Raw genomic sequence first — 16,329 nt, 5'->3', positions numbered from 1 at the left:
TTTTAGATGGTGCTTAATCTGTGCACATTTCTCTCCTGATTCAGATAAATTCTCTTTGAAGTTAAAAATGCCTTAATGGATTTGTCTTACAAACATGCAGCTTTTCACTTCACAAAATGTTAAATGATGAACTGGATTACTAGTGGATTATTGTGATGTTTTTATCAGATGTTTGAGCTGTCATTGTGACGGCACCCATTCACTGCTGAGGATCCAAGTGGAGAAATTTCTCCAAATTTGTTCAGATTAAGAAACAAACATGGTAACACTAAATAGTTCACTTTAGACATTCTACTGACTATAAGTAACTTGTACATGTTAATTTATTTTACTAACCCTAACCATAACCATAACAGTTTACTTAGCAGAATGTCTAAATTAGACTATAAAGTGTAAGAAAAAGTGTAAAAACAAAATATTCTACATTTTGGATAGCCTGAGGGTGAGTACATTTTAAGCACGTTTTCTTTTTTGTGTGAACTATTTTTTAATGGTGCATGGATTGGACGCAAAATGGCGCTTTGTCTCCATCAAGTGTTTACTGTGTATACCTACTTAACAGAGGGCAATGTAGATCTCATTCTCATTCTCATTAGATTCATGACAGCTACCTAAGTGAACATGATTTAATCTGTCTATTTACTCAAATGGACGTCCATAAATGACCATTTAATTCTCGGGCATGCACCATAAATCCTCTAGAGTCATTAGAGAGATTTATGTGCTCTTTCTATCTCCTGAGTCTCTTTCACATTCCAGTGAAATGAGGATTGTGTTTTTACAGGCAGTTTTGGCAGAGAAATGAGCATTTCCCGCTCATGGCTTGTTTTTGTGAGATAGGGATTGACATATGGAAGACAGGGACTGGGAGTGTTTCCTGCCTGCACACAGTAAAGACAGAGTTTGGAGAGAGATGTGCAAACTGCTTTAGATTATTACAATGAAGGTAAGCACTCTTGATTTTTTTTTTTTTTACTTATATCTAAACATTATATCCACATCAGTGGACCACTACAAATGTACTTTTAAAGCCAGTGGCTTTAAGTTTTATTACTGATGCAAATGAACCGTTGTAATTGTCAAAGTTAATGCAATATTAATAAAATGCATTTCCCCCCCACCACTAATAGCATAGGATTATTAGGTGGAAAACTGTATTTAATTTTACTTTGTTCTCAGTGTGTGTTCCTGCATGAAGTCTTTCTTGTCTCTCTGTTGTCTTCAGCTGCAGTTACACAGTAAGTAACTAAAAACATCTTTGTATAGCTTGAATGCAAAGTAAAATGATTTGGATAAAAGCATCAAATAATTTTTATTTATTTATTTATTTAATTTTAAATGCATGGCTGTTTTGGATACATTTAAGATAAAAGACTCAAATAAATACAGTTAATTAATTAATTAATTGATTAATTAATAAAATGCATGGCAGTTTTAGATTAAATGCATGGCGGTTTTGGATAAGCTTTGGATAAAAGCATCAGATAAATGTTATTTATTTATTTATTTATTTAAATGCTTCAGATAAAAGCATCATATAAATACCAATTATTTTATTTATTTATGAAATAAAATGCATGGCATTTCCAAAAAGTTTGGATAAGCTTTGTATAAAAGCATAAAATATTATTTTTTATTAAATGAAAAGAAATTAAATGCATTGCAGTTTTGGATAACCTTTGGATAAAAGTGTCAAATTAATGTTTTTTATTTATTTATCATATAAAGTGCATGGCATTTTGGATAAAGTTTTGGACAAGCTTTGGATAAAAGATTAAAATATTTTATTTATTTACGAAATTGTATGCATGGCAGTTTGGATAAAAGCATCAAATAAATATTATTTATTTATTAAAATAAATGCATGGCATTTTTGGATAAAGCTTTGGAAAAGCTTTGGAAAAAAACTTAAAATATTATTTATTTACGAAATTATATGCACAGCAGTTTTGGATAAGCTTTGGATAGAAACATCAAATATTATTTATTTATGAAATTAAATGCATGGCAGTTTTGCATAAGCTTTGGATAAAGCATCAAATAAATTGTATTTATTTATTTATTTATTTGGCCATTTTGGATAAGCTTAGGATAAAAGCATCAATAAATATTATTTATTTATAAAATTAAATGCATTGCAGTTTTGGATAGGCTTCAGATAAAAACACCAAATAAATATTATTTATTTATTAAATTAAATGCATGGCATTTTCAGATAAAGCTTTGGATCAGCTTTGTATAAAAGCAGAAAATATTGTTTATTTGTTTAAATACATGGCAGTTTTAGATAAGCTTTGGATAAAAGAATCAAATAAATATTTATTTATTTATTAAATTAAATGCATGACATTTTCGGATAAAGCTTTGGATAAAAGCATAAAATATTATTTATTTATTTATTTATTTATTTTCAAAAATTAAATGCATGGTCGTTTTAATGTGATAGAGCATACAGTATTGATAGACAGTGGCCCCAAAAAGTGTTCAACACTGAAGTCACATTTAAAAATCTGCATTGTATAACAACAATAAAATACTTTGTGAAATATACATACATATTCATACAGTAGTAGTAAACTAATGCACACTATAGGACACTAAGGTGAAGAAAGTTCTGAGGAAAGCTCCGGTGTCATTTGTTTGCAGATGCTGCTTGGTTTAATGTTCTGTTATGTTATGTAAAAATGTCCAAATACTTCTTGTAGCCACAGTAAATGTGGCATATTTTATATTTCTGATGACATACTTTCATTGAGCTTGTTCCTTAATCAGTGCAGTGTCAGTGAGGTCCATCAGGTCTGTGTCTGATCCTGTGAACTGCCAGTGGGGACCCTGGTCCCCTGAAAGCTGGTCCGCCTGTGATGGCTGCTCCAAAACACAGGTGGGACTAGTATTTCATTTCTGACCTGTTCTTAGACATGCATCATTGTAAAAGTGTACATTTATCTCACACTAAATAATTGCATGCAGTCTAGTCTGAGTACATTTGCACAAATGCAATTGTGGTATCTGTATACTGACATATGGGGACATTACAGACACAGAGCCGCTCCATTGCAGTCTACTCTCAGTTTGGTGGTCAGCCTTGCACCGGGAGCTCAAGCCGCACTCAGTCATGCGTACCGACTCAGGTCTGTCCTCTACAGGAGGGTTGTGGTGAACGTTTTCGCTGCCAGTCCGGTATATATCTTGATACATTTAAACTTTTTCCTATTTGAAAGTCTTTGAATAAGTGTTGAATAATTTCTCTCTTTCTCTTAAGGCAAATGTATCAGCCAGTCTCTGGTATGCAATGGAGATCATGACTGTGAAGATGGCTCAGATGAGTGGAAATGCGACAGTAAATTGCTTTGCGACCTGGAAAAACCTCCACCGAATGTAGAGCTCACTGGTCAAGGGTAATGCAATGATATCTGTCATCTGCTTGTTTCTACATTCAGTTTAACAATACATTTACACACACACCAGACACTGATCTCTGAAGCAGCTATGATTGTGCATGTTTTCACTATAGGTTTGATGCAGTAAGTAAAAAGGCAAGAGGAACAGTTATCAACACCAAAAGCTTTGGAGGTCTGTGTAAAAAGACCTTCAGTGGAGACCACATGGACCTATACAGACTTCCCCAAAGTGTCCTCAGATACACCTTCCAGGTATTTCAAATTTCACAATTTACTAGACTAAGGTAAATAAGACTTATGAAATACAAATAAAAATAAAATAAACATGTTACCAATGCAAGAGCAGAATCTAGGGAGACTTTCTATTAAGGTTTTTTCTCAGCTTCTGCATTTGTTTTTGCCAGGTCACAGCAAAAAATGATTTTTCAGATGAATCCTATGACAGCACTTGGCACTACATTAATCACATTGAAGAACATTCAAGTACAACAGGCACATCTTATGGGCATAGCAGTTATGTCTTCCATGATGAGATGTTCCAGTCAAAGGTACTGTTTGGTATGACATATTCACTAAATAATATTGGAATTAACTCATCCTGGCCTGTCAGGTTCTGTATGTTTAACATATGTATGTATGTGGTTAATACTGTTGGTTGAAGAGGCACAGGAAGAAATGAGCATGTGACCTGTGATTGGGGACCCAGTGTTGGGGAGTAACTAGTTACATGTAACGGAATTACATAATTTAATTACAAAATAAATGTAATTGTAATTAGTTACAGTTCCTGAGAAAAAATATGTAATTAAATTACAGTTACTTTTGAAAAATGCCAGTGATTACAAAGGGGATTACATCTGAATTTTTTCACACACCCACCCACACTTACAGATTTAATTGACTTATTTCATAAATTGCATTGACTGCTCTAAAATGAGACACCAATGTTTCAGGAGTTTAGGACACAGAATAGGACACATGTTTATTTGATAACTGTGTTATTTCCTATTTGGGTTTATGCATAAACTTTATTTTTTAAGATTGTTTTTTCCAAGGCATTGTTAGATGCTAGTGTGTTCTGTCATAACTATGCAAACATTTGATTTCAAACCCAGTATCATAGCTATTAAACTATTTCTTGTTATGATGTTATTTATGTTATGATCTTGTTATGACATACAGCGCAACTGCGCTCACGGTGACCCGAGTTCGATTCCCGTCTCGAGGTCCTTTGCCGATCCCGCTCCCTTCTCTCCTCCCAGCTCTTTCCTGTCATCTTTCTACTGTCCTATCACAATAAAAGGCATAAAAAGCCCAAAAATATAAGTAAAAAAAAAAAAAAGTCTGAATTTGTGGTGGCTGTGCTTTAAATTAAATTATTACACAGCTCAGACTCATGGAAGCTTTGAGTTTGGTTAGCTAATAAAATATTAAAGCTTAATTTAATATTATGTGTACAATTTCTTAATTCTGTCATCCTGATATCGTGGACTTGCTCTATTGTTTCATACAAACGCAGCTGCTGCCATTTTTTTTCTTTTTTTTTGTACATTGTAATGGATTATAAGATAACTAACAAACTAGTACTACTACTTAATTATTTATGTGGTGAAATGTTGTGTAAGAAAAGTGGTATGACTGCACTGTATCCCTAAAATGTCTAGTTTGAACTTGCCGCTTTCTTCATGGAAGGTTTGCGTTCAAATATTTCAACTCAGATCAGTGTTTCGTGTCTAATTATTTTGACACAAAACATCTAAATAATCTATCAAACAGCTGTGTAATGAGTGAGATAATGTACATTCAGCCAGTTGTTATCGCAAAATAAAGATGTATGTTATCCCTTACTTATTATAATCTTAATTCAAGTGAAAAAGGATTTTGAAAGTCTGACAGTAATCAGTGTTAAGTGCTACTGTAAGGTTAACTCTGCCTGGTTTAAATGTTTGAAAATGATTAACAGTTGAAAATATTAGAAAGTTAGAAAAGTAATCAAAAGTAATTAAAAGTAATAAGTTACATTACTTTAATAAAGTAATTGAAAAGTTACACTAATTACATTTTAAATCAAGTAATTTGTAATCTGTAACCTATTACATTTCCAAAGTAACCTTCCCAACACTGTGTACATGCCGACACAAATCCACTCTTTTTGTTTTGAAGGATTAGTTCACTTCCAGAATAAAAATTTCCTGATAATTTACTTACTCCCATGTCATCCGAGATGTTTATGTCTCCCTTTCTTCATTCAAAAAGAAATCAAGGCTTTTGAAGAAAACATTTGTGACCCTGAACCACAAAACCAGTCATAAGTAGCACGGGTATATTTGTAGCAATAGCCAAAAATACATTGTATGGGTCAAAATGATTGAAAAATCATTTGGATATTAACCCTTTAACTGTCACCATCCCCTCTGTGGGACGCCTAAATTTACTTCACCATATTACAAATAAATCCTAATCTAATCATGACAAACTATACAGTGTTTCCCCTCGAATTCCTGGTTTGAAAGGCATTTTAAAATCAGACATTGCATTACCACAGAAAATGTATATTAAAATCATATTACAAAATGTTTTCATTCATGAATTATAAAAATGTAAGTCTGGATAGTGCATTTTTATGTCTGTGTTCAAAAATGGGAGTGAGTTAAGTAAATTTCCTACCGTAAATATATCAAAACTTAATTTTTGATTAGTAATATTCATTGCTAAGAACTTCATTTGGACAACTTTAAAGGCGATTTTCTCAATATTTTGATTTTTTTGCACCCTCAGATTCCAGATTTTCAAATAGTTGTTTCTCACCCAAATATTGTCCTGTCCTAACAAACCATACATCAATGGAAAGCTTATTTATTTAGATTTCATATATATTCATACATTTCAACAAACTGACACTTATGACTGGTTTTATGGTCCAGGGTCATATTTCAGGATTTTTCTCCATATAGTGGACTTTAATGGTGGCCAGGGGGTTAAAATTTATTATACTCACCCTAAATTTATATTTATTTACTTATATAACCACAAATGCTCGTCTTGCACTAGCTTGACTTTACGCATTATGTCATCACCTTGGAAATGTCACACATGATGTAGATGAAAGTACTGACCCAGTTTTTAACAAAGCAAATGTGCAAAAAGTTAAATGCCCTTTACGAAAAAAGGTAAACAACAATGTTGGACGATTTTGAAGTTGGAGGAAAAAATGAGATTTTTCGCCCTACCCTAGCTTCTTGACCGAAGCACAAAGACAAAGAATGACGCATGACCTTTACAACGTGATTACGAACTGTGTGGACTTCCGGACGTGCGTCGTAGAGCTAGTGCAAGATGAGCATTTGTGGTTAAAAAGTATATTAATTATTATTTTTTAGAAAATGACCAATCGTTTTGCTAGATAAGACCCTTATTCATTGGCTGGGATCGTGTAGAGCCCTTTGAAACTTTATTAAAACTGCATTTTGGACCTTCAACCCATTGGCTCCCATTAAAGTCCACTATATGGAGAAAAATCCTGGAATGTTTCTCTCAGAAACCTTAATTTCATTTTGACTGAGAAAAGAAAGACTTGAACATCTTGAATGACATGGGGGTGAGTAAATTATCGGGAAATTTTTATTCTGGAAGTGAACTAATCCTTTAAGTCTTCTGAAGCACTGCGAAATAAAGCTACCTCGTGATTTCAGTTAAGACACTTGTCATCACTGTTTGATATTTTTAACATTTTCTTCTCGGACGCTGCAAACTATAACTAAACAGAAATGAAAGCTAAACACAGCCTTTAACAGTTCATGAATAATACATGAGCTAAGTGCTGAGGCAGTTTATGATTGGTTGTCTGTTGCTAAAAAAATCCATGTGACATTCGAGCGCTGTGTGGCTTCACGCCTTCACAAAAGCTATACTCCAAGATTATGAAAATCATGAAAGGGAAAATTCACATTATTTATTTTTTGAATTAATGTTACAGATTTTTTCATGATCAATTGATTCAGGCACATTTTTATATTTATTTATTTACATTTTGACCTCTTTACCAGTAATGCATTAGCTAATGGTAACAAATTAAACATTTGGGTTTAAGCATTAATTTAAGATTGTCTCACAATCTCAGAATTTTCTGTTGCTTTTAAAAAAATTGTCATGCCCAAATATTAAAATATGAAACGTTGTTCTCCTTTCAGTCCAAAAATCTGCTGATCATGCAGAGTGATGTGAATGTGGCCCAGTTCCAAAACCAGGCCCCAGAATATCTGCCACTTTCAGAAGAGTTCTGGAAAGCGCTGCTGTCCTTGCCTGTCTCATATGATTATGCTGCCTATCGCAATGTGCTGGAGAGATTTGGGACCCACTATATTTCAGAGGGCACTCTTGGGGGCCAATTCAGATTATTTATGATGGTCGGTCAAGATGTCATGAAAAAAATGCGTGAGTGGTCTGTATGTCACATATTTGTTTTGCTATTACATGAGAAATTGTTGATGTTTTTCATTCAAGATCATTGCACTGTCTAACAGTTGTCTGTTATCTCTTTTTTCCATAGAAACTGTAAAAAGAGAGTATAAACACTGTCACAGAACATTCCATTCTATCCTGTTTTTCATCAGGTGGAGCACACAAAGTTGCAGTGAAGACTCATTTGAGGATTCTCAATCATTTTGTAAGTCATTTAGACAAAGAAAGCAAATTCAAACCATAAATGCCTGAAGGTTTATTTGCTTTTGGGGCACTAAATTATGCAAAACTTTTATACTTAGTTTCTATATACAGGCAATGTACTGTATAATAATATTCTGTTTTGTGTTCAATGTTTCCCAAACAGATAACAGCATTACAGAAAATGATTTTACCACAGATATCATTGGTGGAGCTCCTGCATATGTAGCGAAATTGTCGATGTTAAACAAACACACACCAGTGGAGAATGGCAGGACTTTCTCGCAGTGGTCAGGTTCAGTGAAGAACATTCCAGAAGTGATCAACCCGAAGGTTGGTTTGGAAAACCAATGTAAACATATTGTTATTGTATGCAAATAAGGTTGTGAGAGTAATCATAGAAGCCTTTGTTACCGTAAACTGAAAAATGCATTGAAACACATGCAATAATTGCATCCTTATATGAGAAGCCATGTGTGAATTTCTGATTTGTGCAGCTCAGACCTCTCCATGAGCTGGTGAAAGAGGTCTCGTGTGCGGGGGTGAAAAAGCATCACTTAAAGCGTGCAATTGAGACTTATCTCAGCGAGAAACAGCCATGTCGCTGCAGAGAATGCAAGAACAACGGGATGCGCGTGCTTAGTGGTGACGTCTGTAAGTGTGTGTGTAAACCAGGCACCTTCGGCCAGGCGTGTGAATATGGGACGCCAAAAGATGAACTGCCAGGTACATATTAATTACTTAAATTAATGTTGCATAGATGAGGGGTTTTCAAACTTTTTAGACCCCAAAATATGATGATTCCAACCCAATCTTAAGAGAAAATCTAGCAATTATATATGAATTCCAGTCAAGTAAAAAAAATGCTATTTACAATTTAGATTCTGCTGTTAAACAGCTCTAATTATATTATTATATTTATTAAATATAATTAGTTTGGAATGAAAATTAAAAATTTTAGAAAGTGATTTGCCACCAAATGTAAAATAGTTACGAATTGCTATTAAAGGGGCCCCAAAAAATGCAGATAAATATTTTCACATGTAAAGACCAATTTACATTAAGCTACATACTGTATTTTTTAATCTGTATTTAGAGTCTTGTTATACTGTATGTATAAACATAACGTAAGAAACGGATGGCTGTCAACAGAATAACTGTGATTTATCTAATGAATTACAATCTTTAGAAATCATAATGAAACAATAGTAGTGTAATTTCTTAAAAAAATGTTATTTTTTATATATATTTAATTGTATTTTCTTTTTATAATAGCTAAAGAATAGTGCTGGGCAACTATAATAAATGTGTGTGTACTGTGTATATTTATTATGTATATATAAACACACATGCATGTATATATTTAAGAAACGGGTTATGTTTATATATGAAATATATTTATATATAATATCAATTATATGAATATAAATATATACATTTAAATACATGTAAGTATACATTTTCAAAATATATACTGTATGTGTGTGTCTTCATATATTAATATACACAGTGCACACACATATATTATATAAGCAAAAACTTTTATTTTGGATGCGATTAATTGCGATTAATCATTTGAACAACACTACTAAAAACTTTTTTTTTTTTTTTTTAGTGTATGATTTTAGTTTATGATGTTGGGAATGTACATGCTGAATTTCTATTAAAATTATTCATTTTTAGATGTTGTTTAAAGGGATAGTTCATCCAAAAATGTAAATTCTGTCATTTATTAATTACCCTCATTTCATTCCAAATCTGTAAGATCTTTGTTCATGATCAGAACACAAGATATTTTTGATGAAATCTGAGAGCTTTCTGACGCTGCACCTACTATTATGTTCAAGGCCTAGAAAGTTAGTAAGGACATCTTTAAAAAAGTCCATGTGACATCAGACAGCAACACCTTTTGTGGACAAAGAGAAGAAATTGTTGAATAAATTATTTTTGTTTTCTTTGCACACAAAAAGTATTCTTGTAGCTTCATAACATGCCAGTTGAACCATTATTGTAAAACTATTTTAAGGATGTCCCTACTACCTTTCTGGGCCTTGAAAGTGTCAGTTGCATTGCTGTCTATGCAGGGTCAGAAAGCTCTCGGATTTCATCAAAAATATCTTAATTTGTGTCCTGAAGCTGAACAAAGGTCTTGCGGGTTTGGAACGACATGAGGGTGAGTAATTAATGACTGAATTTTTATTTGTGGGTGAACTATCCCTTTAAGTATCCAAATATTTTTTGGGGTCACTATACTCATTCATGTCTTTGTATCTTAGGAGTGATTCATGGAGACTGGGCGTGTTGGTCTTCATGGAGCACCTGCAAGGAAGGTCAGAAAAGCCGGAGCCGCACCTGCAGTCGTCCCGCTCCTTCAGGCGGCAGGGACTGCATTGGGAACGCTGTGGAGACGACAGCCTGTGATGAGGCACAGGAATTAGATTACCTCCGGTGAGGAAAGGTCACCAGCCTGTTCAACAGTACAAATCTCTGTTCTGAAAAGCTGTAATAAGCTGTTCTTTACAAGGTGCTAGAGACCCAGAGAATGTTACTGTGCAACAACACTGCCACTATGTGGAAAGCTGACTTATTGGTTTTGACTTATTTTCAGTACAATGGAGCCTCACTGCTTTGAAGATTCATTAACGCCTAGGAAAAGCTGTAAAACGCCCCCCTTCCTTGCTAATGGGTTTGTTTTGGTAAAAATTGTTTTCTGAAATATTTTCTATTAAAATATGATTTAATATGTCTGTTGATATGTTATAATGTTATTGTCTTTCCCTAATTGCAGTACCCCACAGATGCATATCCAATAGGCAGTAAGATTGAGTATGCTTGCATTGAGGGTTTCCGCCTGATCGGAGATCCTATAGCAGAATGCGATGAAAATCTAGACTGGTTCCGACATGAAATAGAGTGCAAGAGTATGTGTATATGACTTTTTAGAGCTGTCATATGCTGATAATAGTATCTATTTTCAGCGTATCTTTACATATAGTGTGTGTGTCTGTGTGTCTGTGTGTGTATATATATATATATATATATATATATATATATACTACTTGTAACTAGTTTTTATATTGTGTATTTAATATTATTTATTATATAATTATTTAAAATATTTATACATAAACCATATTTCTTAAATACTTAATGAATCGTTCTTAGTGAGGAACTTCTTTAGGATTACTTTTATTTCATTTAAATATGAAATTATGTAAACGTAACTTTTTTTGTAATATATTTTATATATTGTATACAATTATGAATTATTTAAATTATACATTTTAGAGAATGAGAAACCATATGTTTCATAAATACTAAATGATAAATAGTATGAATATATTTATGTTGTTTTATAGTATGTATAGAATTATTTAAATAATATTTAAAATGTAATAAATAAATAAAATTAACAGTGTCTAAAACTATTATTATATTAATTTTTATAATTTTTGTTATATTTATATTATAGAGATATTTATATTTTAGAGAAATGAGAAACTATTTTATTAATACTATATAGTATAAATACATAATATAATTTTTGTTATGCATTTTGAATATTTACAATGACTTTCAATTATTGATTAAATACTATTTTTATAAGTATTTTTTTTTTTTATATTTTACATTTCAGAGAAATGAGAAAACATACACTAACAGTCAAAACAGTATGATTTTTAATGTTTAGTCTCTTCTGCTCAAAATGCTTGCATTTATTTGATCCAATGTACAGCGAAAACAGTACAATGTTTTAACTTTTAAAAAAATAACTGTTTTCTATATGAATGTATTTTAAAATGTCATTTATTCTTGTGATTTCAAAGCTGAATTTTTAGCATCATTACTCCAGCACATGATCCTACAGAAATCATTCAAATATTCTGATTTGCTGCTCAAAAAACATTTATTATTATTAAGTTGAAAACAGCTGAGTAGAATTTTTTTTAGGTTTCTTTGATGAATAGAAAGTTCAGAATATCATCAAAGTTTATCTGAAATAGAAATCTTTTGTAACATTATTGTCTTTATCATCACTTTTGATAAAAAAAAAAAATCAATAAATTAATGAATAATAATACTGACTCCAAGCTTTTGAATGGTAGAGTGTATAATGTTACAAATGTTCTAAATATATTGAAAATAATAATGATAAAAAATGTTTCAGAAGCAAATCAGCATATTACAATGATTTCTGAAGGATCATGTGACACTGAAGACTGGAGTAATGTTGCTGGAAAAAATTAGCTTTGATCACAGGAATAAATTACATTTAAAAATATAATCAAATAGAAATCAGTTATTTTAAACAATAAAAATATTTTTTGAAAATTAGTTTTTGCTGTACAAATAAATCCAGGCTTGGTGAGCAGAAAAGAATTGTCCTGTTCAAAAACTTTTGACTAGTAGTGTATATGTTATAAGTTATATATGTTTTTATAATAAATGTTGCTTGCTGTCTGCAGAAGCATTATGTGATCCACCTCAGCTTCCTCCAGATGTCACTGAAAGCCCAAGGAAGCTTACCTATAACATTGGTGAAGCTGTCTCACTTTCCTGCCCTGAAGGGAAAGTCATAGAAGGTCCGGCTGAGATTCAGTGCAACGCTGGCCTTTCCTGGTCACCACAACCACAAGAAACCAGGTGTCTCACAGGTACAAAGCTAGTCTGGAAGCTGTGCTGTTTTGTACACCATGTCAAAATAAAGAAAATGTAGATGAACATGACTCAAAATATTGTAAAGGGACAGCCGTTACAAAGTCATTCGACAAATTTTGAAATGTATTGATGGATAAGAATGAATGTGAGTAAAATTATTGCATTTTGAGTAAAAGTTCTCTGTTTTCCACTAGTTTTTAAGTCAGCCGATGTGCCAGTGCAATGCCAGCCATGGGAGAACCTGGCAAAGGACAAATGTGTCTGTAAAGTACCCCACGAGTGCAAGTATGTTACCAGACAGGAAGGCCTGGGCCAAATGCCCAAAAAAAAAAAAAAATCATGTAAATTTCCATACAGCCAGTTTTTACTTTTAGTTTAATAAAGTCTTTTGCAGGACTTCCTTGGAGTTATGTGCCATTGATGAGAAGCGCGGTCGGACACGGACACTGAGTCTGTGTAAAATACAGGCTATGCGCTGTCTGGGACATCAGTACGCCCTTGCTGAAGACACTGCCTGCCGGTGGCCCCAACGCTCATCCACTGCTTGCCCGCACTGCACTCTTTGGGAGACGTGTGATGGTGAGGGATTGCAAAATACAAATTAAAATAATGGCACACATTCCCTTTGGAAAAAAAAAAGTACACTTTAGCATACTTTTTAAAAAAGTATACTAGAGTATACTTAAGTACTAGAGTACTTAAAGTTATAGTTAAAAAAAAAGAAATTCTGTCATTAATTTTTCACCCTCTTGTCGTTCCAAACCCGTAAGACCTATGTTCATCTTTAGAACACAAATTAAGATATTTTTGATGAAATCCGAGAGCTTTCTGACACTGCATCGACAGCGACGCAACTGGCACGTTCAAGGCCCAGAAAGGTAGTAAGGACAGTGTTAAAATAGTTAAATGTTATTTCATAACAACTTCTAGTGTCTTTAATTAAGCACACTTCTTTTTCACAAGGGTCATTTTGTAACATGTAAATCTGAGTATCAAGTCATTTTTATGTTATTTTATGATATTTCAACATTTTGAAGGTCTGTGGTTAGCATGACTTGACTTTCGACAAAATGTTCACCTTCTGTTTTACAACATGAAGTACGTTTTCATACCTAAACATGAATATAGCACAATATTTTAATGTGAAACAAATCATGGAAGTCAATTCAAATGAGACTAACCACAGAAATCGGAAACCGCATTTTAAAAAAACCATTTGAAATTCCTGAGGGAACCAGTGGCTTGAAAATGTAAATTCTTGCTAATGTATTTTTGAACCCACTCAGGAAATTGCTGTTTTAAAGACTTGCAACTAGTCAATATTCAGGAATGCTTGGCTGTAACAATTGTGTCGTTGTAGAGCAAACAAACAGCTGCCGTTGCAAGACAAGTGAGGAATGCTCATCCCCGGACGCCTGGATCCATGTGTGTGTGCAGCAGGAAGAAGCGTCTGCACCAGTGACAATGACAGAATGCGAGGCGGCTGTGAGGAAATGCAGAGGAGAGGCTGTCCGCGTTGTCAGCATTGAACCCTGTCAGTCATAATCTCAGAGCTTCACTAATGAATTAAATAGTGTAACAATTTATGTTGAACCCTGAGAAGAGTTTTCTCAGGTTTGCAGAGGATTCAGTTAAAACACCATGAACATGCTTTAAAAAAAATGGTAAAACAGTTTGGGCAGGACAAGAAATATAGTGCTGCAGTGACAGTGTTTTTGTAGGCAAACATGGAAGTTAGCATCACCATAAGATTTTTCCAATGGCTTTTAAATTTTTTTGCAGAAAATAAGCTCTGTATCCAAAAAGGTTTATCCAAAGTTTATTATTCTTACACATTATGTTTATCATGATAATTTTCACAAATAAAACTGAAAGTTTGAGTTGGAATTGTTTGCAGGAGTGCAAAACATAAACACAGCAAGGCTGTGAAAGCAGACTAGTGATGCATTTTCCTCATTCTGTACAGGGTATCTGCAGGATTTTTATCAAAAACAAAAAGTTTTATCAAATCATACACTTCCAGTCAGAAGTTTCTGAGCAGTACGATTTTTAATGTTTCTTTAAAAGTCTCTTCTGTTCACCAGGCCTGCATTTATTTGATCCAAAGTACAGCAAAAACAGTACAATTTTGAAATAATTTTACTATTTAAAATAACTGTTTTCTATTTGAATATATTTTAGGAATTTTTATTTTTTGGCATTTTTGCCTTTATCAGATATGATAGAAAGCGAAGTGGGAGAGAGGGGGGGCGGGATTCGAACACAGGACGTCCATAGCGCAAAGGCGCTGCATGTCTGTGCGCTGCCCACAAGGCTATCGGTGCTGACTTACTTTAATATATTTTAAAATTTAATTTAGTCCTGTGATTTTAAAGCTGAATTTTTAGCGTCATTGACTGACTCCAATCTTTTGAATGGTATAATGTTACAAAAGTTTTTTATTTCAAATAAATGCTGATCTTTGGATCTTTCTATTCATCAAGGAATCTAGAAAAAATGTACTCAACTGTTTTAAATAGTGTTAATAATAATAAATATTTCTTGAATAGCAAATCAGCATATTAGAATGATTTCCGAAGGATCATGTGACACTGAAGACTTGAGTAATGATGCTGAAAATTTAGCTTTAATCACAGCAATAAATTACATTTTAAAATATATTTAAATAGAAAGTAGTTATTTTAAATAGTAAAAATATTTCACAATACAACTGCTTTTACTGTATTTTGGATGAAATAAATGCAGGCTTGGTGAGCAGAAGAGAATTTTTTAAAAAGCATTAAAAATATTACTGTCCAAAAACTTTTGATTGGTAGTGTGAAACTTAACATTTCAGCCTTTAAACCATAAGAAAATGGATCAGTCAAACATATCAATTATATTAATTAAAAAATATATATCAATCAATTATTATATGAATTAATTAATCCTAATTGTTTTTTATATTTTTTTATACTGCATTATCTTCTTGTCAATCCATCAGTTCAAATTGTGTGTTTGCAGCATAAAAACAGGAGTTGATTTACACTGTGGTCTGAACAAAAACAGCAGATGGGCTTGAAAATGCACATTAATTCTCTCCCAGCAGGTGGCGCTTTCAGAACAGCAGAAATATAGTGTTTTTCCAGTAATGGAAGTACACAAAGCAGTGCAGGATTTTCTAGTAACATTTAAGACTTTTTATGGCCATACATTTGATACAACTAAATTTAAGACTTTTCAAAGAAACACTCCACTTTTTTTTTGAAAAAACATTTTTCAACTCCTCTACAGTTTTTGAGTTTTACTGTTTTCGAATCCATTCAACCGATCTCCGGGTCTGGCGTTAGCACTTTTAGCATAGCTTAGCATAGCTTAATCTGATTAGACTGTTAGCATCTCGCTCAAAAATGACAAAAGAGTTTTGATTTTTTTACTATTTAAAACTTGTCGCTTCTGTAGTTACATTGTGTACCAAGACCGACGGAAAATAAAAGGTTGCGATTTTCTAGACTGATATGGCTAGGAACTATACTCTCATTCCGGTGAAATAATCAAGGAACTTTGCTGCCGTACCATGGGTGCAGCAGGCACAATGATATTACGCAGCGCCTGGAAAATAGGCTAA

General features: G+C 33.0%; 1 protein-coding gene across 1 annotated transcript; it reads left to right on the top strand.

Annotated features, from left to right (window-relative positions):
- Positions 1-827: 827 nt before the first annotated feature.
- On the top strand, positions 828-15,454 carry c7a (complement component 7a). The gene is made up of 18 exons (XM_051117153.1): positions 828-946; positions 1,180-1,238; positions 2,773-2,881; positions 3,039-3,180; positions 3,263-3,398; positions 3,515-3,653; positions 3,806-3,949; positions 7,592-7,835; positions 7,951-8,067; positions 8,230-8,396; positions 8,561-8,789; positions 10,340-10,511; positions 10,672-10,759; positions 10,852-10,984; positions 12,530-12,718; positions 12,917-13,007; positions 13,117-13,301; positions 14,083-15,454. Exons 1-18 carry the CDS (start codon positions 941-943, stop codon positions 14,265-14,267), a joined length of 2,535 nt encoding a protein of 844 aa, XP_050973110.1. The 5' UTR covers positions 828-940; the 3' UTR covers positions 14,268-15,454.
- Positions 15,455-16,329: the final 875 nt, after the last annotated feature.

This window comes from Labeo rohita, chromosome 8, assembly GCF_022985175.1.
Source record: "Labeo rohita strain BAU-BD-2019 chromosome 8, IGBB_LRoh.1.0, whole genome shotgun sequence".
In the NCBI taxonomy this organism is placed as follows: domain Eukaryota; kingdom Metazoa; phylum Chordata; class Actinopteri; order Cypriniformes; family Cyprinidae; genus Labeo; species Labeo rohita.
The sequence above is the reverse complement of the archived record's forward strand: the minus strand, read 5'-3'. Positions and strand labels throughout refer to the sequence as shown.